The sequence below is a fragment of the Choloepus didactylus genome, chromosome 2 (genome assembly GCF_015220235.1).
Source record: "Choloepus didactylus isolate mChoDid1 chromosome 2, mChoDid1.pri, whole genome shotgun sequence".
NCBI classification, from domain to species: domain Eukaryota; kingdom Metazoa; phylum Chordata; class Mammalia; order Pilosa; family Megalonychidae; genus Choloepus; species Choloepus didactylus.
Genome location: NC_051308.1, coordinates 117135964 through 117163348, shown reverse-complemented (window position 1 = coordinate 117163348; position 27385 = coordinate 117135964). Strand labels below are relative to the sequence as shown.

Below are 27385 nucleotides of genomic sequence, written 5' to 3'. Positions count from 1 at the left end.
AATATTTTTTCCCAGTCTGTGGCTTGCTTTTTCACTTTCTTAATGTCATCTGTTGATAGGAAGTTAACTTTTTAATGTCAGCGAAGTCTAATTTATCATTACTTTCTTTTCTACTGATTGTTTTTTCTGTCCTGTGTGAGGAATCTTTGCCTACCACCAGGCAACAAAGGTATTCTCATATGTTTTCTTCTAAAAGCTTTTTCTCCCTAAAAGTCCTTTTTCACGTTGGAGATACTGAGCACTGCCTCCTCTCCTACTCCCTGCAACCTCATCCACTCATCCATGGCCCCAGCCCCTATGACTGTCTCTACACATTTGTGCCTTCTAAAGGTCTGTCTCTGGGCCAGTGTTTGAGTACAGCCCAGAAGATCCACTTTGTGCCCTGGGCTTGTGGTCCTGGAAGAGAGGAAATGGACATAGGGGAGGAAAGAGATGGCAGACCAGGATGCTGAGGCAAACAGAGCAATTTTCTTTTTTTTCCCCCTAAATTGTTTTGTTTTATTTTTTTAAAAAAGATGTGGTAAAATATACAGAACTTAAAACCATTTTAAGCATTTTTAAGTGTACAATTCTGTGGCATTAAGTACATTGACAATGTTGTGTAACTTCCACCACTATTGTAGACTATTTCCATCATCCCAAACAGAAACTCATGGCCATTAAACAATAATTCCCCATTCCACCCACTCCATAGCTCCTAGTAAGGACTTATTCTGTTTTCTGTCTATATGAATTTGCCTATTCTAATGATTTCCTGTAAGAGAAATCATACAGTATTGGTCCTTTTTTGACTGGCTTTTTTCTCTCAACATGATGTCTTCAATGTATCAGTACTTTGTTTCTTTTTGTGGCTAAAAAATATTCCATTGTATGTATATACCACATTTTGTTTATCCATTTTTCTGGCAATGGACTCTTGAGTCATTTCTAACTTTTGGTTGTGAGCAATGGTGCTATGAGCCACTGGTGTCTGTTTGAGTCCCTGTTTTCAGTTCTTGAGGGTATGTACCTAGATGTGATATTTTCAGGTCATATTGTAATTCTATCTTTATCTTTTGGAGGAACTGCCAAACTGTTTTCCGTAGCAGTTCCACCATTTTATACTAACATTAGAGGAAGCTTCTTAGTTCTCAACATCCTCACTAACACTTGTAATTTTCCATTTTTTTTTTTAAATAATTGCCATCCTAGTGGATGTGGAGTGGTATCTTGTACTTTTAATTTGCAGTTCCCTGAAAGCTAATGATATTGAGCATCTTTTTATGCTCATATTGGCCATTTATATATCATCTATGGAAAAATGTCTGTGCAAGACCTTTGCCCATGTTTTAATTGGCTTGTCTTTTTGTTGTTGAGTAGTAAGAATTCTTTACATATCCTGGATATTAAACTTGTATTAGATACACGATTTCCAAATATTTTCTCCCATTCTATATGTTGTATTTTCACATAAAAGTTTTTAATTTTGATGAAATCCCATTTATCTATTTCTTCTTTTGTTGCTCATGCTTTTGGTGCCATAGCTAAGATTCCATTGCATAATAAAATGTTCTGAAGTATTTCCCTGTGTTTTCTTCTAAGAGTTTTATAGTGTTGTCTCTTATATTTACATCATTGATCCATTTTGAGTTTATTTTTGTATACACTAAGATTTAGAGGTCAAAATTCATTCTTTTGCATGTGGATTTCCAGTTGTCCCAGCACCATTAATGAAGAGACTATGTTTTCTCCTTTAAATAGGCTTGGCACCCTTGTCAAAAATCAACTGGCCATAGATGTGTGGATTTATTTCTGGGCTCTCAATTCTATTCCACTGGTCTAGCACCACACTGTTTTAACTATTGTAGCTTTGAGTAAGTTTTTAAATCAGGAAGTGTGAGTATTCCTACTCTGTTTTTTTTCAAAATTGTTTGGATATTCAGGGCTCCTTGCATTTCCATATGAATTTGATGATTGGCTTTTCCATTTATGCAAAAAAAAAAAAAGGGGGCTGCTGGAGTTTTAATAGAAATTGCATTTACTTTGTATTGTTTATAGGTAGTTTTGATATCTTTTTTTTTAATCTTCATTTTATTGAGATATATTCACATGCCATGCAGTCATACAAAACACATCGTACATTCGATTGTTCACAGTACCGTTACATAGCTGTACATTCGTCACCTAAATCAATCCCTGACACCTTCATTAGCACACACACAAAAATAACAAGAATAATAATTAAAGTGAAAAAGAGCAACTGAAGTAAAAAAGAACACTGGGTACCTTTGTCTGTTTGTTTGTTTGTTTCCTTCCCCTATTTTTCTACTCATCCATCCATAAACTAGACAAAGTGGAGTGTGGTCCTTATGGCTTTCCCAATCCCATTGTCACCCCTCATAAGCTACATTTTTATACAATTGTCTTCGAGATTCATGGGTTCTGGGTTGTAGTTTGATAGTTTCAGGTATCCAGCACCAGCTACCCCAATTCTTTAGAACCTAAAAAGGGTTGTCTAAAGTGTGCGTAAGAATGCCCACCAGAGTGACCTCTCGGCTCCTTTTGGAATCTCTCAGCCACTGAAGCTTATTTCATTTCCTTTCACATCCCCCTTTTGGTCAAGAAGATGTTCTCCGTCCCACAATGCCAGGTCTACATTTCTCCCTGGGAGTCATATTCCACGTTGCAAGGGAGATTCACTCCCCTGGGTGTCTGATCCCACGTAGGGGGGAGGGCAGTGATTTCACCTTTCAAGTTGGCTTAGCTAGAGAGAGAGGGCCACATCTGAGCAACAAAGAGGCATTCGGGAGGAGGCTCTTAGGCACAATTATAGGGAGGCCTAGCCTCTCCTTTGCAGCAACCGTCTTCCCAAGGGTAAAACCTATGGTAGAGGGCTCAACCCATCAAACCACCAGTCCCTTATGTCTGTGGTCATGTTAGCAACCATCGAGGTGGGGTAGGCCAATACCCTGCATTCTCCACAGGCTCCTCAAGGGGGCACTACATATTTTTTTCCTTGTTTTTCTTTTCTTTTCTTAACTTTCCTTTCCTTTTTAAATCAACTGTACGAAAAAAAAATTAAAAAAAAAAAACACATACAATAAAAGAACATTTCAAAGAGACCATAACAAGGGAGCAAGAAAAAGACAACTAACCTAAGATAACTGCTTTACTTCCAAACTGTTCCTACTTTACCCCAAGAAAGTTACCTAATATAGCAACATTTCTGTGAACTTGTTCCTACTATATCCATCAGAAATTAACAGACCATAGTCATTTCTGGGCATCCCCGGAACATTAAATAGCTTATCTGTTCTTCTTGGATTATTGTTCTCCCTTCCTTAATTGCTCTCTATTGCTAGTTCCCCTACATTCTACATTATAAACCATTTGTTTTACATTTTTCAAAGTTCACATTAGTGGTAGCATATAATATTTCTCTTTCTGTGCCTGGCTTATTTCGCTCAGCATTATGTCTTCAAGGTTCATCCATGTTGTCATATGTTTCACGAGGTCGTTCCTTCTTACTGCCGTGTAGTATTCCATCGTGTGTATATACCACATTTTATTTATCCACTCATCTGTTGAAGGACATTTGGGTTGTTTCCATCTCTTGGCAATTGTGAATAATGCTGCTATGAACATTGGCGTGCAGATATCTGTTCGTGTCACTGCTTTCCGATCTTCCGGGTATATACCGAGAAGTGCAATCGCTGGATTGAATGGTAACTCTATATCTAGTTTTCTAAGGAACTGCCAGACTGACTTCCAGAGTGGCTGAACCATTATACAGTCCCACCAACAATGAATAAGAGTTCTAATTTCTCCACATCCCCTCCAACATTTGTAGTTTCCTGTTTGTTTAATGGCAGCCATTCTAACCGGTGTTAGATGGTATCTCATTGTGGTCTTAATTTGCATCTCTCTAATAGCTAGTGAAGCTGAACATTTTTTCATGTGTTTCTTGGCCATTTGTATTTGCTCTTCAGAGAACTGTCTTTTCATATCTTTTGCCCATTTTATAATTGGGCTGTCTGTACTATTGTCATTGAGTTGTAGGATTTCTTTATATATGCAAGATATCAGTCTTTTGTCAGATACATGGTTTCCAAAAATTTTTTCCCATTGAGTTGGCTGCCTCTTTACCTTTTTGAGAAATTCCTTTGAGGTGCAGAAACTTCTAAGCTTGAGGAGTTCCCATTTATCTATTTTTTCTTTTGTTGCTTGTGCTTTGGGTGTAAAGTCTAGGAAGTGGCCGCCTAATACAAGGTCTTGAAGATGTTTTCCTACATTATCTTCTAGGAGTTTTATGGTACTTTCTTTTATATTGAGATCTTTCATCCATTTTGAGTTAATTTTTCTGTAGGGTGTGAGGTAGGGGTCCTCTTTCATTCTTTTGGATATGGATAGCCAACTCTCCCAGCCCCATTTGTTGAAAAGACCATTATGACTCAGTTCAGTGACTTTGGGGGCCTTATCAAAGATCAGTCGGCCATAGATCTGAGGGTCTATCTCTGAATTCTCAATTCGATTCCATTGATCTATATGTCTATCTTTGTGCCAGTACCATGCTGTTTTGACAACTGTGGCTTTATAATAAGCTTCAAAGTCAGGGAGTGTAAGTCCTCCCACTTCGTTTTTCTTTTTTAGAGGGTCTTTAGCAATTCGAGGCATCTTCCCTTTCCAAATAAATTTGATAACTAGCTTTTCCAAGTCTGCAAAGTAGGTTGTTGGAATTTTGATTGGGATTGCATTGAATCTGTAGATGAGTTTGGGTAGAATTGACATCTTAATGACATTTAGCCTTCCTATCCATGAACATGGAATATTTTTCCATCTTTTAAGATCCCCTTCTATTTCTTTTAGTAGAGTTGTGTAGTTTTCTTTGTGTAGGTCTTTTACATCTTTGGTTAAGTTTATTCCTAGGTACTTGATTTTTTTAGTTGCTATTGAAAATGGTATCTTTTTCTTGAGTGTCTCTTCAGTTTGTTCATTTCTAGCATATAGAAACATTACTGACTTATGTGCATTAATCTTGTATCCCGCTACTTTGCTAAATTTGTTTATTAGCTCTAGTAGCTGTATCGTCGATTTCTCAGGGTTTTCCAGATGTAAGATCATATCATCTGCAAACAAAGACAGTTTCACTTCTTCTTTTCCAATTTGGATGCCTTTTATTTCTTTGTCTTGCCGGATTGCCCTGGGTAGCACTTCCAGCACAATGCTGAATAACAGTGGAGACAGCGGGCATCCTTGTCTTGTTCCTGATCTTAGAGGGAAGGCTTTCAGTCTCTCACCATTGAGTACTATGCTGGCTGTGGGTTTTTCATATATGCTCTTTATCATATTGAGGAAGTTTCCTTCAATTCCTACCTTTTGAAGTGTTTTTATCAAAAAGGGATGTTGGATTTTGTCAAATGCTTTTTCAGCATCTATTGAGATGATCATTTGATTTTTCCCTTTTGAATTTTTAATGTGTTGTAATACGTTGATTGTTTTTCTTATGTTGAACCATCCTTGCATGCCTGGAATGAACCCCACTTGGTCATGGTGTATGATTTTTTTAATGTGTCTTTGGATTCGATTTGCAAGTATTTTGTTGAGGATTTTTGCATCTATATTCATTAGGGAGATTGGCCAGTAGTTTTCCTTTTTTGTAGCATCTTTGCCTGGTTTTGGCATTAGATTGATGTTAGCTTCATAAAATGAGTTAGGTAGTGTTCCATTTTTTTCAATGTTTTGAAAGAGTTTGAGTAAGATTGGTGTCAGTTCTTTCTGGAAAGTTTGGTAGAATTCCCCTGTGAAGCCATCTGGCCCTGGGTATTTATTTGTGGGAAGATTTTTGATGACTGATTGGATCTCTTTGCTTGTGATGGGTTGGTTGAGGTCTTCTATTTCTTCTCTGGTCAGTCTAGGTTGTTCATATGTTTCCAGGAAATTGTCCATTTCCTCTACATTATCCAGTTTGTTGCCATACAGTTGTTCATAGTATCCTCTTATAATTTTTTTAATTTCTTCAGGATCTGCAGTTATGTCACCTTTTTCATTCATTATTTTGTTTATATGGGTCTTCTCTCTTTTTGATTTTGTCAGTCTAGCTAGGGGCTTGTCAATCTTGTTGATCTTCTCAAAGAACCAACTTTTGGTGATATTTAACCTCTCTATTGTTTTTTTGTTCTCTATGTCATTTATTTCTGCTTTAATCCTTGTTATTTCTTTTCTTGTACTTGGTTTAGGATTGGTTTGCTGTTCATTTACTAGCTTCTTCAGTTGATCCATTAGTTCTTTGATTTTGGCTCTTTCTTCCTTGTTAATATATGCGTTTAGTTCTATAAATTTCCCCCTGAGCACTGCTTTTGCTGCATCCCATAGGTTTTGGTATGTTGTGTTCTCATTTTCATTCGTCTCTATATATTTAGCAATTTCTCTTGCTATTTCTTCATTAACCCACTGATTGTTTAGGTGTGTGTTGTTTAACCTCCAGGTATTTGTGAATTTTCTAAGTCTCTGATGGTTATTGACTTCTAATTGTATTCCATTGTGGTCAGAGAATGTGCTTTGAATAATTTCAATCTTTTTAAATTTATTGAGGCTTGTTTTATGTCCCAGCATATGATCTATTCTGGAGAAAGTTCCGTGAGCACTAGAAAAGTATGTGTATCCTGGTGATTTGGGATGTAATGCCCTGTATATGTCTGTTAAATCTAATTCATTTATCAGATTGTTTAGGTTTTCAATTTCCTTATTGGTCTTCTGTCTGGTTGATCTGTCTATAGGAGAGAGTGATGTGTTGAAGTCTCCCACAATTATTGTGGAAACATCAATTGCTTCCTTTAGTTTTTCCAGTGTTTCTCTCATGTATTTTGTGGCACCTAGATTGGGTGCATAGACATTTACGATTGTTATTTCTTCTTGTTGAATTGCCCCTTTTATTAGTATATAGTGGCCTTCTTTGTCTCTCAAAACATCCCTGCATTTAAAGTCTATTTTATCTGAGATTAATATTGCTACACCTGCCTTCTTTTGGCTGTAGCTTGCATGAAATATTTTTTTCCATCCTTTAACTTTCAATTTCTTTGTGTCCCTGTGTGTAAGATGAGTCTCTTGTATGCAACATATTGATGGTTCATTTTTTTTGATCCATTCTGCAAATCTATATCTTTTAATTGGGGAGTTTAATCCATTTACATTCAATGTTATAACCGTGAAGGCATTTCTTGAATCAGCCATCTTATCCTTTGGTTTATGTTTGTCATATTTTTCCCCTCTCTCTATTAATATCCTTAATTGTACCCATACCAAATCTTTTTAGTACTGAACCTTTCTCCAAGTCTCTCTGTCCTTTCTTTGTTCCTCTGTCTGTAGGGCTCCCTTGAGTATCTGCAGTAGGGCAGGTCTCTTGTTAGCAAATTCTCTCAGCATTTGTTTGTCTGTGAAAAATTTAAGCTCTCCCTCAAATTTGAAGGAGAGCTTTGCTGGATAAAGTATTCTTGGTTGGAAATTTTTCTCACTCAGAATTTTAAATATATCATGCCACTGCCTTCTCGCCTCCATGGTGGCTACTGAGTAGTCACTACTTAGTCTTATGCTGTTTCCTTTGTATGTGGTGAATTGCTTTCCTCTTGCTGCTTTCAGAACTTGCTCCTTCTCTTCTGTGTTTGACAGTGTGATCAGAATATGTCTCGGAGTGGGTTTATTTGGATTTATTCTATTTGGAGTTCGCTGAGCATTTATGATTTGTGTATTTATGTTGTTTAGAAGATTTGGGAAGTTTTCCCCAACAATTTCTTTGAATACTCTTCCTAGACCTTTACCCTTTTCTTCCCCTTCTGGAACACCAATGAGTCTTATATTCGGACATTTTATATTATCTATCATATCCCTGAGGTCCGTTTTGATTTTTTTCAATTTTTTCCCCATTCTTTCTTTTATGCTTTCATTTTCCATTCTGTCATCTTCCAGGTCACTGATTCATTGTTCAACTTCCTCTAGTCTTGTACTATGAGTGTCCAGAATCTTTTTAATTTGGTCAACAGTTTCTTTAATTTCCAGAAGATCATCTATTTTTTTATTTAGTCTTGCAATGTCTTCTTTATGCTCTTCTAGGGTCTTCTTGATATCCTTTGTATCCCGTACTATGGTCTCATTGTTCATCTTTAGTTCTCTGAGTAGCTGCTCTAGGTGCTGTGTCTCTTCTGGTCTTTTGATTTGGGTGCTTGGGCTTGGGTTATCCATATCGTCTGGTTTTTTCATATGCTTTATAATTTTCTGTTGTTTTTGGCCTCTTGGCATTTGCTGAACTTGATAGGGTTCTTTTAGGATTTGTAGACCAATTGAAGTCCTTATCTCTAGTTTATCAGATCTACAGCTTCGTGGAGTACACTTTCTCTAACTAACCAGCAGGTGGCATTCACGAGCCACCTGTTCTCCACAAGCCAGTTCTCCCCTGCTTAGCCTTTGTGGTGAGTGGGGGAGTGAGTCTTGTGGGGTCCAATTGGTGTACCAAGCTTGCGTGTGTAGTTGGTGTTGCCCGCCCTGTATGTGGGGTGTGTTTCTGGGCAGTCGGGGGGGGGGGGTGGCTCTAACAATCAAATCTCCCTGGTGATCCTGGAGTTTTAAAGCTGCTATAATAGTCTAATCCTTCAGTTCAGTCCTGCCACAGTTTGTCTCTGCCACTGACCCACAAGTCCTTGGTATTGGCGTATGGCTTCTGAGACTTGCAAGTGGGCCCCTCTTCCAGGCTGTGCACCCCCTGGTCCTCTGTTGAGGGATGACTGTGCTATGTCACAGGTGAGTACCATCCCCTCAGGGCAGTTCTGGGCTGCTGGGCTGTGTAGGGAGGCTCCCAGTCTGCTGAAATGATGGCTGAATGGGGCTTTGTTAATTCACACTGCTCCACCTTCCCAACTCTGGGACAATCAGCTGAGGTTGCAGGGAAGGCTAATGTCCACGCCCAGTTTTGTGGTGTGTGCCTGTTATTTGCAGCACTTCCGTCACACTGGGTTGTCTGGGGCAGCTCTGGGCTATGGGGCTGGCGATGGGCAGGAGTGTTTCCTGTCCACCAGGATGATGGCTGTGAGCAGACACCCCCCTTTTCTTGGGAAGTTGTGGTGTTTAGTGAATTTTCTCAGCCACTGGATTATTGCCTTTTGTCTCAGAGCTCTCTTAGTTCTGCTCTTGACTTGACCTGCCCAAATTGCAAGTCTTTGAAGCTTTCTGTATTGGGCTTCTTAGAGTAATTGTTTTAGAAAAAGAAAAAAGGCCCTCCTCAGAGATCTAATGGGTTATTGAAATGTTAAGAGACAAAGCAATTAGGGCCATTAAGAAAAGGTCCACAGGGCAGAGAGATCAGCTTTTCTTCGGGATTTGCATATGAGCCTCAGGGCCTGAGCTCTGCCCTTCCCCTTTCTATGTTCACCAGAACTCCAAAAATCCTCCACTTTTATTTTGGAGTTTTTCATGTTGTTTTTTTCTATGCCTGTTTCCTCTCTGCTGGGCTGGCTGCTCTCAGATTCTCTGGTGTCTGGTCTCAGTCTATCTATGTTTGGAGTTTGGATCAGTAGAATGAGTTTCTGATAAGGGCTGCCACTGCAGTTCTCCCTTCTCCTTCCTGGAGCTGACAGCCCCTCCTCCCATGGGACTGAGCCTGGCAGGGAGGGGTGTGGGTCCCCTGGCCACAAACACTTACAGATTTCGCTGATCTCAGCAGTTTGACGTTTTCATGAGAGTTGTATGAAGTATGCCCAAAGTCAGATTGCTCTGTGGTGTCCAGTCCACGCAGTTCCTGGCTTTCTACCTACTTTCCTGGAAGAGTAACTAAAACATACAGCTCTCCAGTCCGCCATCTTGCCCCGCCTCAGTATTGATATCTTAATAATATTTAGTATTCAATCTATAAACATGGGGTGTCTTTGTATTTAAGTCTACTTTAATTTCCTTCAGCAATGTTTTGTTGTTTTCAGTGTACAAATCACTCACCTCCTTTGTCAAATTTATTCCTAGGTATTTTATTCTTTTAGATGCTATAGAAATTGGATTGTTTTCTTACTTTCTTTTTCAGATTGTTCATTCCTAGTGTATAGAATCACCACTGATTTGCATGTTGATCTTGTGCCATGCAAATTTGCTGAGTTTGCTTATTATTAGTAGTAGCTTTCTTGTGAATTTTTCAGGATTTTCTCCATATAGAATTATATCATTTGTGAATATAGTTTTACTTCTTCCTTTCTATTGTGGATGCTTTTATTTATTTTCTTGCCTGCTTGTTCTGGCTAGACATCTAGTATAATGTTGAATAAGTGATGCTGGCAGTCATCATCGTCTTGTTTTTGGTATTAGGGAAAAGCTTTCAGACTTTCACCATTGAGTATGATATTGCCTGTGGATTTCCACAAATGCCCTTTATCATGTTGAGAAAGTTCCCTCCTATTCCTAGCTTTCTGATTTTTTTTTTTAATAATGAATAGATATTGTATTTTGTCAAACATCTTTTTGGCACCAATGAGATGATCTTGTGGTTTTTCCCTTCATTCTATTAATGTGGTGTATTCCACTAATTTTTTTTTTTTTTAATAATGAATAGATATTGTATTTTGTCAAACAGCTTTTTGGCACCAATGAGATGATCTTGTGGTTTTTCCCTTCATTCTATTAATGTGGTGTATTCCACTAATTTTTTTTTTTTAATGTTGAGCTACCCTTGCATTCCTAGGAGAAATCTCACTTGGTCATGGTATATAATCATTTTAATAAACTTTAATTCAGTTTTCTATTTTGTTGAGAAATTTTGCATCTATATTCATAAGAGATATGACTGTAATTTTCTTGTGCTGGTTTTATCTGGTTTTGGTATAAGGGTAATTCTGGCCTTATAGAGTGAGTTGGGAAGTTTTTCCTCTTGTATTTTTCAGAAAGAGTTTGAGAATAATGAGTTTTAATTCTCCTTCTCCTCCATCCAGTCCAGGAATTTTCTTCATTAAGAGGTTTGTGATTATTGATTCAATATCTTTACTTGTAATAGGTCTGTTGAGATTTTCTACTTTTTCTTGTGATGGTTTAGATTATTTGTCCATTTCATCCAGTTTATCCAATTTATTGACATGAAAACATTTATAACCCATTTTATTTCTGAAAGGTCAATAGTAGTGGCCTCACTTTCATTCCTGATTTTAACCATACGTGTGTCTCTTTTTTCTTCTGGCTAAAGGTTTGTTGATTTTATTGATATTTTTAAAGTACTAACTTTTGGGTTCACTGATTCCCTTCTCCCTTGATTTTCTATTCTCTATTTCATTTATCTCTGCTTTAAAATATATAGTATTGGGATTTTGCCTGGCACCAGGTACATGGTCACCATGAAGTTCACCCTCTTTGTGACCTCGGACTGCAGCAAGAACTGCAAACGTCACTTCAGTGCCCCTTCACACATGCGTAGGAAGATTATGTCGTCCCCACTTGCCAAGGAGCTGTGGCAGAATACTATGTCCGTTGCATGCCCATCCGCAAGGGCGACGAGGTCCAGGAGGTTCAAAGACACTACAGAGGTCAACAAATTGGTAAGGTTGTCCAGGCGTACAGAAAGAAATATGTCATCTACATCAAGAGGGTGCAGCGTGAGAACGCTAATGGCACAAATGTCCACATAGGGCATTCACCCAAGCAAGGTGGTTATAACCAGGCTAAAACTGGACAATGATGGGAAAAAAATTCTTGAACTCGAAGCCAAATGTCAACAAGTTGGAAATGAGAAAGGCAAATATAAGGAAGAACTTATTGAGATAATGCAGGATTAAATACATCTTGTTATGCAACCGCAGTTTAACTGTACATTTTAGCCTAGTGTTGTGTTCTTTTGGAACTTTTCAAGATGTCTCTGGAATATTTCATTTCTATCTTGTTTTGTTATTGATATGTGGCTGTGTAAATCTACCTATGCAGTTTTTATTCATAATTTTATGAATAAAAACTGGAAATGTTAAAAAAAATCTATACTGTTACCTTCCTTCTACAAATTTTGGGTTTCATTTACTCTTCTTCTTCTATTTCTTTGAGATGTGAAGTTAAGCTATTAATTTGTAATTTTTTTCTTTTTAAATGTAGGCATTTACAGCTATATATTTCCCTCTGGCACTGCCTACACTGCATCTCATAAGTTTGTGCATGTTTGGTTTTTCTTTTCATTTCCAGTTTACCTGGTGATTTTGTTGTCCTGTTGGTTATTTTTAGAGTGTGTTATTTAATTTGTATATATTTGTAAATTTTCCAGTTTTCCTTCTGTTTCTAACACCTAGCTTTATTCCTTTGTTGTTGGTGATGATATTTTGTATGATATCAATCTTTTAAAATTATTAAGGTTTGATTTGTGGCTTAACATATGGCCTATCTTGGAGAATGATCCATATGCATTTGAAAGGAATGTGTACTCTGCTGCTGTTGAGTTTAGTGTTTTGTATTTGTCCATTAGAACTAGTTAGATTATAATGTTACTCAAGTTTCTTTGATGGTATTCTGTCTATATATTTTTTTTATTATTGAAAGTGTATATTGACATTTCCAACATCTTATTGTAGATGTAACTACTTCTCTCTTCAATTTTGGGACTCTGTTAGGTGCAAATATGTATATAATTGCTATATCTTTTTGTTGGATTGACTTGTCTGTCAACATATAATGTCCTTCTGTGGGGAAAGGGTTTAAATGACTTTTTTGGTCCAGTCTTCTTTCCTTCAATTTGTCATGAATGTTTGGAGGCACCTGTGGAAGTGGCCATGTGTTGTGTAGGCCACCTGCCTAGGCCAGTCAGGCCGCTGAAGTGAAGAGACAGATGTTCCAGGGGAGTCTCCCTAGTCTCAGTTTCAACAAACCAGAGAAAAATTGGAACCTAAGAAGTGAGGCAGTGTGTCAGGAGATCGCTTTCTCTCCTGTCTCTCTGTGCTTTTCTTTAGAATCTTAGCTTCTATGCCACTAAACCTCATTGCACAGGAATGCTGTGGCTCACCACCAACCAATGCAGACTCATGACCTTAATTTTACCATGCTCTGTTGGAGACAACAACCGCAGGTCAATGGCTTTGGATCAACACCAACAGATCTATCAATCAGTGTTCCATAACAACTGCTCCTGGACATAAAGAATAGCATCAGTTTACAAGCCTTCCCAAATTATGTGGCCACTAGATGTGTTCAAAGAAATAAACCATTTCAATGACTTTGACAAACTGGAAAGAGAACCTATGGAGATAAAATGAAATTCATAAGTGACAAGTGCAAAATATGCATGTAGAGATTAGAAAACAAAAGCTCCTAAGATTTCATGTCACACACACACCCTTAACTTCCAGTTCTGTTACTGCAACTCCAGATGATTGCCTGGTTTGCTGGGCCCTAACTTTGGCACTCCTCTTGGATCCTGAGCACAAGCTCTGAGCTCTGGCACCTCGAACCTTGTTTGTGTGGTTAAGGACTCTTAAGTGTTGGCATATGCTAACAAAGTTTGTCCCAAAAGTAAGTTAAAAGGAATAGAGCTGGTTGAGCCTTCAAAGTCCTAAAATGCATGGCCATGTTTCCAGGGTTTATTGATGAATTTTGCTGTTGCAGGGACCTCTGCAGAGAGAGTTAGCGAGATATGGACATAGACAAACCAGTTCCTTTAGAGCTGTGGAGCAGGACACCCTCTGATGTGAAAGAGCTTGCCCTGGACAACTGTCAGTCAAATGAAGGCAAAATTGAAGGCCTCTCAAATGATTTGAAGAACTGGAGCTCTTAAGTACAATCAATGTAGGCCTCACCTCACTTGCAACTTAATAAAGTTTAAACAAACTAAAGAAGCTTGAACTAAACGATAATAGAATTTCAGGAGACCTGGAAGTATTGGCAAAAAAGTGTCTGAACATCATGCATCTAAATTTAAATGGCAACAAGATTAAAGACCTCAGCACAATAGAAAAATGAAATAAGTTAGAAAACCCTGAGAGTTTAAACCTTTTCAATTGTGAGGTCACCAGCCTGAGTAACTACCAAGAAAGCATGTTCAAGCTCCTCCCACAACTCATGTATATCTATGGCTACCACCAGGATGACAAGGAGGTTCCTGACTCTGATGCTGAGGGCTATGAGGAGGGCCTGGACCACGAACAGGAAGATGAGGAGGAGGAAGAGTATGATGAAGATGCTCAGGTAGTGGAAGATGAGGAGGAGGAAGAAGAAGGTGAAGAGGAAGATGTGAGTGGAGAAGAGGAGGAGGATGAAGAATGTTATGAGGACTGGGAAATAGATGACGAGGTAGATGAAGAAGACCTTGGTGAAGGAGAAGGGGGTCAAAAGTGAAAACCAGAACCTGAAGATGCAGGAGAAGACGATGACTAAGTGGAATAACCTGTTTTGAAAAATTCCTATTGTGATTTGTATGCTTTTACCTGTGTTCCCCTGCCTCCTGAAACTTGATTTTTTTCTCCTGATTGTAATACATTGCTGTGGGAACAAGAAGGGAAAAGTATACTGGGAGTTGTGGGGGTAGGGGTGAGGGGTGGAATAAAATACCATTATTACTGCCACTATTTTTTACCCCTCCTTTTTCTTTGGATGATTCTGTCCCTGTAAATGCAATAGCAGAGTATACACCAAGTGAGCATTTTTTCCTTACTCTCAAAGAGGATGGCTTGGAGGTCTTTTATATTTCCTGGTATTTCCCCCTCTCCTGTTGGTTGGAAGGCCATGCCTGACCTCAGTTGGGTTTCTCAATAAAAGCCCAGGAGGGGCTAATCTCCAGCCATAACTTAAACTTCATGTGATTTCTGCATTTCCTGGGCCTGCTACAAGCATCAAATGCCCTAGTTTGTAAATGGCAACATAAAGGTTGGGTTTTATTTTATATACCTGAGCTCAGGAAAATTTATACAAAATTGTATTTTCTTACCTAGTAGAAATCTGAAATGACTGCAAATTCCTAGTGAATGGAATTTTCAGGCTTGCCTTCATGTCCCTCTTTTGGATTGCTTTAGAAGTGGTGTGTTATTTCCTAGCCCATGTTTCATTTGTATAAAAGAACATCTGCACAAGTTTCTTTCTTCCCCCTCAGAAGAGCCAAACTTTGAGTTTTATTTCTGTCATTGACAAATTTCAGTAAATCTCTTTGTACAAAAAAAAAGTCAGTTATGAATCACAGTTGCCTCCCATAGACCTGTTAAATCCACTTTTTCACTTTAAAAAAACTTTATTGAGGGATAATTTACATACTTTAAAATTAATCCTTTTTAATTGTACAATTCAATTATTTTTAGTAAATTTACCAAATTTTCTAAACAACGCTATAATCCATTTACTTTAGTTTTTTTAATGCAGTTTATTGAGATATGTTCACATACCCTACAATCATCCACAGTATCATTCTATTCACAGTATCACCATATAGTTGTGCATTCATCACCAGAATCAACTTTTGAACATTTTTCTTACTCAAAAAAGAAAAGAAAAGAAAAGAAAAGAAAGAAAAGTAAAAAAGGAAACACAAAACATTCCATCTCCTCTATCCCACCCTGTTTTTCGTTTGGGTTTTGTTTCCATTTTTCTACTCATCTGTCCTTAAACTGGACAAAGGGATTCCTTCACTTGGTTTTAACTTGGTATTTGTTTGGGTTTCTTCTCCACAGTCTCTGGCTCCACCTCTTCCACCACTAGCTTTATGGCAGTATCTCTCAACAGTTTCTCCTGTCTGAGAGCAGAAATGAGCATCCTAGAAACCAACCAGTACTTGCGCTCCCAGCTGGCAAAAAGCAATCAGCAACTCCAAGACCTCACAGAGAAGTTCCTTATATCCAAAGCTACTGTCTACTCCTTGGCCATCCATTTGCAGAAATATAGTAAGTCTCACAGGGTCCCCATCACCAAAGTGATGAATGACTGTCCATATTCCCCCTGAGAAAGTAAAAGCTCTCCACTTAATCAAAATAAATTTCATCCAATCTTAGTCATAGAAAGGCAGAAATGAGTATTTTACCTTCAATCTGCAGAAGATGGAAACACTGAGGCACAAAGAAGTAAAGCAACTTTCCCAAATTTGTGAGCGCATAAAAAGGAACTGAGGCTAAAATCCTGGTTCAGGCACTAGACTGCCTTTTTTCTATCACAAATGTGCCATATTCTACAAACATACATCACTGTTGGCATAAATATCTCAGAATTTAATTCAAACTTTTACTGAATACCCATATGCCAGATGCACTGGGTCAAAAGAGGTAATAGTATACCATCTCTGCCTTAAAGCTGTCTGTTCCCAACCAAACCTCTGGTGTCTGAAGATAAGGAATTCAACAGTAGATATGCAGGAAGGTCCTGATGCCTAAAGCAGGACATTTTTCCCACAGAAGTTCAAAGAAGCCTTTCCTTATGCTCTAGTGAGATTGAGAGAATTTCCAAGAAAATTAGAGAATCTGTAAATAATGCCTTTTCTATCTCTCCCTGATTATGAACATTGTGTACCAAGCAAGTTCAGATGGACCTCCAGGATCTGTGCCATGAGATATACGGCCAAAATGAGAAGTCGGACAAGTAGAGGAGGCCACTAGTCTCAGTAGCAGGCCAGGGTGGTACAGAGGCTGGCCCTTCCCTCTCCACAGACAGCTTTCCCATTTGGGAATCCTGAACCTGTTAATAAAAAGGGGAAGGAGGTGGAAATGTAGTCACTAACAGGAACTTGGCAACAGGGGCATGAGAAGGACAGGGATATTAGAAGAGGATCCTTGCTGGAAGTTTGCTTTCAAATTTCTACAATTATTTTTCAATAAATAAATTGGGGTAAACATTTTTATCTAAATTCTTGTCATAGGGAAAAAGTAAAAATTAAAGCCTAATTATTAAGAAGGGAAAAGATGTGCTTTGGGGTTAGGTAATTAATCTAAGGCTTTTTGAGGCTGCAAGTCTAGGTAAAGGGGCCCAGGATTTGGAGTCAGACCTGAGGAGATATGAATTCTTGCTCTGAGGCATCCCAGTTGAGTCATATTGAGCAAATTCCTTCACCAGTCTTTGAGCTTCTTCTTCCGCCTCTCTAGAATGGGGAGTAATCAAATGTCATGTAGTTGGGATATTGAGAAATTAAGAGGTGGAAATCCCAGCATAGAGCCTTGAACTGGGGTTATTTTTGGCCTTGGGATGAACCTAGCCTTCTCCCTTGAGGGCAGTGACCACAGCAGTATATCTAGCTTTCCACTGAAGCAAGTGTGTATATGTTTTCTCAGAATGTGAAGAGTACAAAGACCTCATTGAATCTGTGCTTGGGGAGAAGCCATGGTTTGAGGAGGTTGAGCAGGCAGAAAATCCAAGACTAGCTGCAAGGCTTGGGTAAGAAGGGCTCTGTGGTGGGCAGGCTCTGGGAAATTTTGTGAATCTGTTTGAAGTGGGGCAGCCCAGGATGGCAGAATGAAGAGCAAATCTGCACAAGGACAGGGCAGAAACATACATGGCAGATGATACAGAATTAGACAAAGATGCCAGGGGGATTGGGAGCTGGATGAAGGCTGGTTCTCTATGTTTCTCCCTTAAATAGTACATGAATAAAATGTAGACAAGTGTTTAGGTTGGAATAGTATTCAGTGTGACTTCTAGCTGTGTAAACTTGGGCAAGTTTACTTAACTTCCCTCCTGTCTCAGTTATCTCAGCTACTTCATCTGTAAAATGAAGATATCAACAGTACCTACCTCAGAGGGTTATTGGCAGCTGTTATCTGAAAATGTATTATTAATTTGCTGAGGACCAGTATTGCAGTCTTAGAAGGTTTCAGAGGTGGGGTAGATTGTGGCATTCAAAACTTTTTTTACCCCTTTGTTGAAATGCAGGATACACTAAAGCAGAGATACTTGATTGAAGGGGGCATAGATCTTGAGCCCCTGTTCTCCCCAGTCTATACCTTCACTTCCCTGACAATTTATAGGAACTCTAACAAATAGAGTTTGAAAAACAATCTGTACATGACCACTTAGTAGGACACTAGGGAGGAGAACCAGGCATCAGGTGGGATAGAATATTCTAAATGTCCACTTCAGCTTTAGTATTATGTGATTTTAAGTACTCACTGAAAGCCTAGTTGTGTGTGTACAGTCAACCAGCTGCTATAAGTTGGGTGGTACATAAGTCACAAAGCTAACATTCTAGGTTGGGACCCATGACAAATACTTATACAATAATTAGAAAACAATGAAATCCCACATTGGGTAATGTAATTGTTACTCAGAACCTTCTTTAATCTCAGTTACCTCTTTACTGATCGCAGGTTATCCTCACATCATTCAAAAGTATGCTGTCTTTTTGACCTTTTCATTGATTTTTCTTCATCCTTTCAATTAACACCAGAAATACCTGCCAACACTTCTTTTAAAAAACTTTTTACTTTGAAATACTTTCAAACTTACAGAAGAGTTATAGAAATAATACAAACCCAATAAGAAAACCCCAATATACCCCTACCCCCCTATACCCGGATCCACCAGTTTGAACATTTTGCCACATTTGCCATATCATTCTTTTATCCCTCCCCCCCTCCATCATCCCTCCCCCCCTCCATGCCCCCTCCATCTCATCTTTCATTCTTTGTTTCTGAGCACTTAAGTATAGATTGTATACATCACGCTTCTTGAACACTTAATGTTGCCATATACATTTCCTACAAGTAAGGATATTCACTTATGAAACCACCTTCCAGTTATCAAAATTCAAGCAATGTGACATTGATATAAAGCTTACAGTCTATATTCCAATATTTAAATATGTCCCAATAATGTCCTTTTTTATTAGAGAAGTTGTGGGTTTACAGAACTCTCATGCCACTTACCTCATTATTTTTGACATACATTACATGGAAATGGACATGGGCTGACGTAAGGAACTGAAGACCAACATTTAAAGTGAAGTTAGTAAAAAAAAACAAACAAACCTAATGATGTTTCCTCATTCCCTCTGCCACAGGCATGTCATAGAACTTGTGCAATAATTCAATTTGGGGAGTTCCTTGGGAATTTTCTAAGAGATGTCTCTGCTAAAAATCCCATAACAGTCATTCACTACATTCACTATTGCATTTTATTCTTCTTTCCCACCTTAGAAAATACGATTTTCTAATTCAGGCTCAGGCCCGAGAACTGATCCACTTACGACAAAAGATACAAGAAGGAAGAGGTATCTGTGACCTTTTCACCCAGCATGCAAAGAAAACTGTCAAGTCCTTTGAAGTTCTCCTCAGAAGCACTGGCATTGCCTACCACCAAGGACAGAGATTCTGTGAGCAACTGGCCCAAGGAAGCCAGCTTGTAGAAAGCCTCACCAGCAAGCTCACCACAGGTAAGTTGACCACAGGCTCTGAAGACCCTAAGCCTTGACCTCACATAGGACTCCCAGCCCCCACAACTCTATGAATGACTTTTTAACTGGATGTCTGTTCTAGTTTGCTAATGCTGTGGAATGCAAAACACCAGAGAAGGATTGGCTTTTATAAAAAGGGGATTTATTTGGCTACACAGTTACAGTCTTAAGGCCATAAAGTGTCCAGGGTAACACATCAGTAATCAGGTACCTTCACTGGAGGATGGCCAATGGCGTCTGGAAAACTTCTGTTAGCTTGGAAGGCACATGGCTGGTGTCTGCTCCAAAGTTCTGGTTTCAAAATGGCTTTCTCCCAGGACATTCCTCTCTAGCAAACTTGCTCCTCTTCAAAATGTCACTCACAGCTGCACTGAGTTCCTTCTCTTTCAGTCAGCTCCTTTATATGGCTCCACTGATCAAGGCCCGCCCTGAATGGGTGGGGCCACACCTCCATGGGAGTATCCCATCAGAGTCATCACCCACAGCTGGGTGGGGCACATTCCAAGCAAATCTAATCAGCACCAAAACGTCTGCCCCACAAGACTACATCAAAGATAATGGCATTTGGGGGACACAAGACATTCAAACTGGCACAATGTCCTACTTTCCTTCTCACATTCTGGGAGCCTACACTGGAGAAATACACAGAGCTGGAGTTCCCATTATTACAACTGCCTTCTTCATCACAGGCTTTTGGGGCAGGAGGCAGCATCCGTCCAATTTTTATGGTTTTTAAGGAATCACTGATATAAAGTAAAAATGATCCATTTTAGTGTACTGTTCTGTGAATTTTGACAAATGCATTCAGTTATGTAAGCACCACAAAAATCAAGATATTGAACAGTTCCATCACTACCACCACCACTCAATTTCCTTCGTGTCTTTTGGTGTCATTCTCCCTCAAAACCAGGCCCTGGCATCTACTGATCTGTTTTCTTTCCCTAGAGGTTTTCCACCTCCCAAATTTCAAACAAATGGAATCATATAATATGTGGCCTTTTGAAGTGTGCCTCCTTCCTTCATATTTTATGCTGTACTGTAGATTTATCCATAATTTTGGGTGTTATCAATAGTCTGTTCCTTTTTTTAATTACTAAATAGTATTCCATTATAGGGATGTGTCAACTTGTTCTTTTTTTAATGCAATTTTCTTGAAATATATTCACATACTGTACAATCATCCGAGGTATACAGCAGTTCATCACCACAATCAATTTTTGAACATTTTCGTTACTCCAAAAAATAAAAAGAAAAGTAAATATAAGAATAAAAATAAAAGTAAAAGTAAAAATAAGAATAAAAATAAAAGTAAAAAAGAACACCCAAAACATCCCATACCATAAAAAGAAAAGTAAATATAAGAATAAAAATAAAAGTAAAAGTAAAAATAAGAATAAAAATAGAAGTAAAAAAGAACACCCAAAACATCCCATACCCCTCCTCCCCACTATTATTCGTTTACTGTTTTTCCCCATTTTTATACTAAACTGTCCATACACTGGATAAAGGGAGTGTGAGCCATAAGGTTTTCATAATCACCCAGTCACATTATATAAGCTATATAGTTATACACTCATCTTCAAGAATCAAGGATACTGGATTGTGATTCAACTGTTTCAGACATTTTCTTCTAGCTATTCTAATAAACTAAAAACAAAAAAAAAAGGGATGTCTATATAATGCACAAGAGTAACCTCCAGAATGATCTCTCAACTCTGTTTGAAATCTCTCAGACACTGAAACTTTTTGTTTCCTTTCTCTTCCTCCTTTTGGTAGGGAAGGCTTTCTCAAGACTATGATGCTGGGTCCAGGCTCATCCCCTGGGGTCACGTCCCACATTGCCAGGAAGACCTATACTCCTGGCAGTCATGTCCCACGTAGGGTGGGGGGCAGCAAGTCCACCTGCCAAGTTGGCTTAGAGAGAGAGAGGCCACATCTAAGCAACAAAAGAGGTTCTCTGGGAGTGACTCTCAGGAACAATTAGAAGTAGGTACAGCCTCTCCTTTGCAATACCAAGCTTCATAAGGGTAAGCCCCAAGATCGAGGGCTTGTCCTACTAAACTGGTAGTCCCCAGTGTTTGTGAGAATATCAGGAATTCCCCAGGTGGGGAAGTTTAATATTTCCACATTTGTCCCCAGTCTCTCAAGGGCCTTTACAAATACTTTTTATTCTCTGCCCAAGATACTCTGGGATGTATTGAGGCTTCACACTAACCTACACAAACCAACCAGATCTCACTCCCTGTTCAAGGTTCCATGTAATTATGGTATTTGAGTAAACTAACCATACAAGTTAAATTATATAGTGTGCTACAGAGAATATAGATTTTGCACCAACTAAATGTTTCTTCCTTTGGTCCCACAACAGAAGCCGAAATTTTAAAACACAGTCTATATCATCCTCTACCCTTTACTCTGATCTACCCCAGTTTCAACCAAGTCCATTTCATTCATATCTCCAATCAAAGTCTGATCTCCTTTCAGCCTCTTTAACAGTTGCCTCATGGGATGATGCCAACACTCACAGCTGCCAAGTCCCAGGTGCCAGACAGACACCTGAAGCTCCAGGGACTGACCAGGACACACACAAACAGCTCAGCATCTCAGAATTTAGAAATAACCATTGCAGCACATGAATACATGTGACTGCTATAAGAGCTTACAATCTAGGAACCTTAACAATAAGCCTTCCCCTGATAACCCATGCTCCCAGATTCAATTATCAGAGTTTGTGCATAATTGTTAGTCCATGTTAGTGAGGCACTGTAATGTTTGCCTTTTCATCTCTGGCTTACTTCATTCAACCTACTGTCCTCAAGGTCCGTTTACCTAGTTGCATGCCTCATAATTTCATTTCTTCTTGCCACTGCTCAATATTCCCTTGTATGTATACACCACAGTTCACCATTCCATTTACCAGTCAATATACCCTTAGGCCATCTCCATCCATGGCAAATCATGAATACTGCCACAAACACCTGTGTGCAAATGTCCACTCATGTCCCTGCTCCTGATAACAGGGTTGAAGGACCATATGGCAACCCCAGTGAATAGATATATCCCTCTCTCCACATTTTTTCCAGCACTTGTATCCTTCTGTTTATTTTTTAAACAGTTTTATTCGCACACCATACAATCCATCCTAAGTAAACTATCAATTTTTCCTGTTGTAATCACTTAGTTATGCATTTACCACCACAATCTATATGAGGATCTTTCCATTTCTACTGCAAATAAAGAGGAAGAGGAGAAAAACATGAGGAATAAAAAAATAAAAGATAGAAGAAGAAATTAAAATAAAATAAAATGAAATGAAAATATCATATAACAACAATACCAAGAATCCCATACCACTCTCTTATATCCCCCTCTTACAGACATTTAGCTTTGGTGTATTGCCTTTGTTACAATTAATGGAAGCATATTACAGTGTTACTGTTAACTATAGACTCTAGTTTGCATTGATTGTATTTTTCCCCTACCATCCAACACTTTGCAATGTTGACATTCATTTGTTCTCCCTCATGTAAAAACATCCTTATAGTAGTACATTTAATTACCGTCATTGACCACTCTAGGTTTCACTAAGTTGTACAGTCCGAGTCTTTATCTTCTATCTTTTCTCCTGGTGTCATACATGCCCCTAGCCTTCTGAATCTGTCTCTCTGTCTTTTCCTATCTGCCAGTAGTGCTCCCTTTACTATTTCTTGTAGAGCAGATCTCTTGTTCACAAACTCTATCAGTGTCCGTCTAAAAGTATTTTAAACTCACCCTCATTTTTGAAGGACAGTTTTGCCAGATATAGAATTCTTTGTTGGCAGGTTTTCTCTTTGAGTATCTTAAATACATCATGCCATTTTCTTCTCACCTCTATGGCTTCTACTGAGAAATCTGCATGTAGTCTTATCGATCTTCCTTTGCATGTGATAGATCACTTTTCTCTTGCTGCTTTCAGAATTCTCTGTTTTTGACGTTTGATAATCTGGTTATTAAGTGTCTTGAGGTAGGTCTATTCAGATCTATTCTGTATGGGGTATCCTGTGTATCTTGGATCTGTAATTTTATGTCTTTCATAAGAGATGGGAAATTTTCAGTGATTATTTCCTCTATTATTGTTTCTGCCCCCTTTTCCTTCCTTTCTCCTTCTGGGTCATTCATGACACATATATTCATGCCATAAGTTCTTCATGTTGTCATTCAGTTCCCTGAGATGCTGCTCATATTTTTCCATTATTTTCCCTATCTGTTCTTCTGTGTGTAGGATTTCAGATGCTGTGTCCTCTAGTTCCTGAATCCTTTCTTCTGCCTCTTCAAATCTGCTTTGTATGTCTCCATTGTGTTTTTCATCTCTTCTATTGTGCCTTTCATTCCCATAAGTTCTGCCATTTGTTTTATCAAGCTTATGAATTCTTCTTTATGGTCACCCAGTGTCTTCTTTATATCCTTCATCTCTTTTGCCACATTTTCTTTATCTTGCTGATTTGATTTAGCATATTTGTTTGAACATCTTTAATTGGTTGTTTCAATTCCTGTATTTATTTGAAGTGTAAGTTTGTTCCTCTGACTGGGCCATATCTTCGTTTTTTCTAGTGTGACTTGTTATTTTTTGTTGTTTAGGCATCTGATTTCCTTGATTGCCCCAATCAGATTTTCCCAGACCATAAAGGCCCAAGTCTTAGGAAGAGGTTGTAATCAGTATCAAATTTCCCTGAGGATGAGACCCAAAAGATTGTCAGACTTTCCTGTGTAGCCTACAGAGTCTGCTTTTCCTATCCTGCCCAGCAGGTGGTGCTTGTCAGCCCGCAGCTCCCCACTGGCATAGAGAGGTGTGGTGCCTTTAGTTCTCAGCTGACTCTTTCCCTGCTGAGGAGGAGTGGTCAAAAGCCAAGCTTAATCTGTTTCTGTTTTTGTTTTTTTTTTCTTTCCCCAGCCCCTGGGGTCTGAATTCTCTGAGGGAGGGCAGCCACTTAAGCTGGACCCTGCCCTCCCTTTTCTTAGGGAAGATATGCCCTATAGGGGAATATCTCCTTCACTTGACTTCTTTTGTCTTTCTGATTATCTTAACTCCACCTTGCCTGGGTCAGCACTGACAATTGAAAATGCTGGATGCTTTCTCTAATGAGCTACTTGGAATGAGAGAAAACAAAACAAAACAGAAAGAAATCCCCTTTTCAGAGCCAGTCCCCAGCCCCCCAGTTTCCCTAGTCAAGAGCTGGATTTGGTACCTGGTTCTATGGGCCCCTTTTCTTGGGACACAGCCATCTTCCAGTATTCTCAGTTCAGCAATCTCCAAAAGCCTCTGTTTTTATTTATTTACTTTTCCATCAGCCCCATCTCCTCTCTGCCAGGAGAGACCTCAGGGTTCTTTCCTGCTTGCTCTGGGTTTATCTGTGCTCATAGCTTGTATTCAGTATTCCAAGTTTGTTAATTAAAACTGCAGTTGAAGCTTGGTTGAGTTACCTTCCCTTGCTCCCAGCAGAGACCACTTCTTATTTCCACAGGGAAGTTTTCTAGCTCAGCCTGCCATGCCAGTGGGGGAGGGGCACCACCACCACAATTTGGGGGGCTTTACTTACAGGTCTATGCTGTGGTCTTGGTCCTTTCACCCCTTCCAAACTGGTGTATGGTATGTGTCCAGTCATGGATGTCCAAACAGTTGTTCCAGATTATTTACTAGTTGTTCCTGGCTATTTACTAGTTGTTCTAGAGGACTAACTAAATTCTATACCTCCCTGTGTCACCATCTTTCTCCCTTATTTCTGAAAGACAATTTTGCCATATATTGTCCCTTGTTCTTTTTTTTCTTTTTTTTATTGAGATTGTTCAGATACCATACAATTATTCAAAAATCCAAAGTGTACAATCACTTGGACACTGGTACCCTCATATAGCTGTGCATCCATCACCACACTTAATTTTTGTTCAATTTTTAGAACCTTTTCATTACTCCAGACAAGAAATAAAGTGAAAGATGAAAAAAGAAAAAAAAAAAAAAAGGAAAGGAAACTCAAATCCTCCCATATCCCTAACCAACCCCCCTCAATTGTTGACTTGTAGTGTTGGTATAGTACGTTTGTTGCTGTTTATGAAAGAACCTTGAAATACTATTACCTGTAGTATATAGTTTGCAGTAGGTATATATTTCTTCCCTATATGCCCCTTTATTATTAACTTCTAATTGTATTGTCATACATTTGTTCTGGTTCATGGAAGAGATTTCTAATATTTGTACAGTTAATCATGGACATTGCCCACCATAGGATTCAGTTTTATACATTCCCATCTTTTGACCTCCAACTTTCCTTCTGGTGACATATATGACTCTGAGCTTCCCCTTTCCACCTCATTCACTCACCATTCAGCACTGTTAGTTATTCTCACATCTTGCTACCAACACCTCTGTTCATTTCCAAACATTTAAGTTCATCCTAGCTGAACATTCTGCTCATACTAAACAACTGCTCCCCATTCTTAAACCTCGTCCTATATCTTGGTACCGTATATTTCATGTCTGTGAGTTTACATATTATAATTAGTTCGTATCAGTGAGACCCTGCAATATTTGTCCTTATGTGTCTGGCTTATTTCACTCAGTATATTGCCCTCGAGGTTTTGTCATCAACCCATTTTTTTTAAGATAGTTTTGTTCACACACCATACATTCCATCCTAAGTAAACAATCAATGGTTCTCTGTATAGTCACATATTTATGTGTTCACCACCTTCACCACTATCTATATAAGGGCATCTACATTTCTTCCACAAGGCAGGAGGGAGAGTCAAAATAGGTAGAGAGGCAAAAGAAGGAGGAAAAAAAAATGACAGCTAGGAAGAAACGAAAGGAAAAATAGCCTTAAATCAAAGTAGAGCAAAGAGTCAGACAACATCACCAATGTCAAGTGTCTAACATGCCTCCCCTATCCCCCTCTCTTATCTGCATTTACCTTGGTATATCATCTTTGTTACATTAAAGGAAGCATAATACAATGATTCTGTTAGTTACAGTCTCTATAGTACGTTGATTGCATCCCTTCTCCAATGCCTCCCCATTTTTAATACCTTGCAAGGTTGACATTTGCTTGTTCTTCCTCGTAAAAGAACATATTTGTACATTTTACCACAATTGTTGAGCCCTTCAGATTTCACCAAGTTACACAGTCCCATTCTTTATCTTTCCTCCTTTCTTCTGGTGTCTCACACGCTCCCAACCTTCCTCTCTCAACTGTCTTCATAGTTATCTGTTCAGTGTACTTACATTGCTGTGCTACCATCTGTAATACAATACAGAATCATTGTATTATGCTTCCTTCAATGTAACAAAGATGATATACCAAGGTAAATGCAGACAAGACAGGCGGATAGGGGAAGCATGTTAGGCACTTGACATTGGAGTGTTCCAAACCATGCACCCCTGTCTTCTTCTATCACTCTGTAGTGCTCCCTTTAGTATTTCCTGTAGGGTGGGTGTCTTGTTCACAAAGTCTCTCATTATCTGTTTGTCAGAAAATATTTTGAGCTCTCCCTCATATTTGAAGGACAGCTTTGCTGGATATAGGATTCTTGGTTGGCGGTTTTTTTCTTTCAGTATCTTAAATATATCACACCACTTCCTTCTTACCTCCATGGTTTCAGCTGAGAAATCTGCACATAGTCATATTAAGCTTCCTTTGTATGTGATGGATTGTTTTTCTCTCGCTGCTTTCAGGATTCTCTCTTTGTCTTTGACATTTGATAATCTGATTATTAAGTGTCTTGGCTTAGGCCTATTCAGATCTATTCTGTTTGGAATATGCTGTGCTTCTTGGATCTGTAATTTTATGTCTTTCATAAGAGATGGGAAATTTTCATTGATTATTTCCTCTGTTATTGCTTCTGCCCCTTTTCCCTTCTCTTCTCCTTCTGGGACACCAATGATACATATATTCTTGTACTTTGTTTGATCCTTAAGTTCCCAGAGATGTTGCTCATATTTTTTCATTCTTTTCTCCATCTGCTCCTTTGCGTGTAGGCTTTCAGGTGTTTTGTTCTCCAGTTCTTGAGTGTTTTCTTCTGCCTCTT

At 38.8% G+C, this 27385-nt stretch overlaps 1 protein-coding gene and 2 pseudogenes across 1 annotated transcript in view; all 3 read left to right on the top strand.

Moving 5' to 3' along the window:
• Positions 1-11333: 11333 nt before the first annotated feature.
• Positions 11334-11771, top strand: LOC119517836 (annotated as a pseudogene).
• A 1832-nt stretch (positions 11772-13603) lies between these two features.
• Positions 13604-14304, top strand: LOC119517830 (annotated as a pseudogene).
• Positions 14305-15658: 1354 nt separating this feature from the next.
• Positions 15659-27385, top strand: part of LOC119517823 (neuroblastoma breakpoint family member 6-like protein) — a 38533-nt gene continuing 26806 nt past the window's right edge. Inside the window, exons 1-3 of the mRNA XM_037814868.1 lie at positions 15659-15836; positions 17211-17313; positions 19071-19306. Of these exons, the coding sequence (XP_037670796.1) occupies positions 15659-15836; positions 17211-17313; positions 19071-19306 (517 nt within the window). The remainder of the gene's footprint in view (positions 15837-17210; positions 17314-19070; positions 19307-27385) is intronic.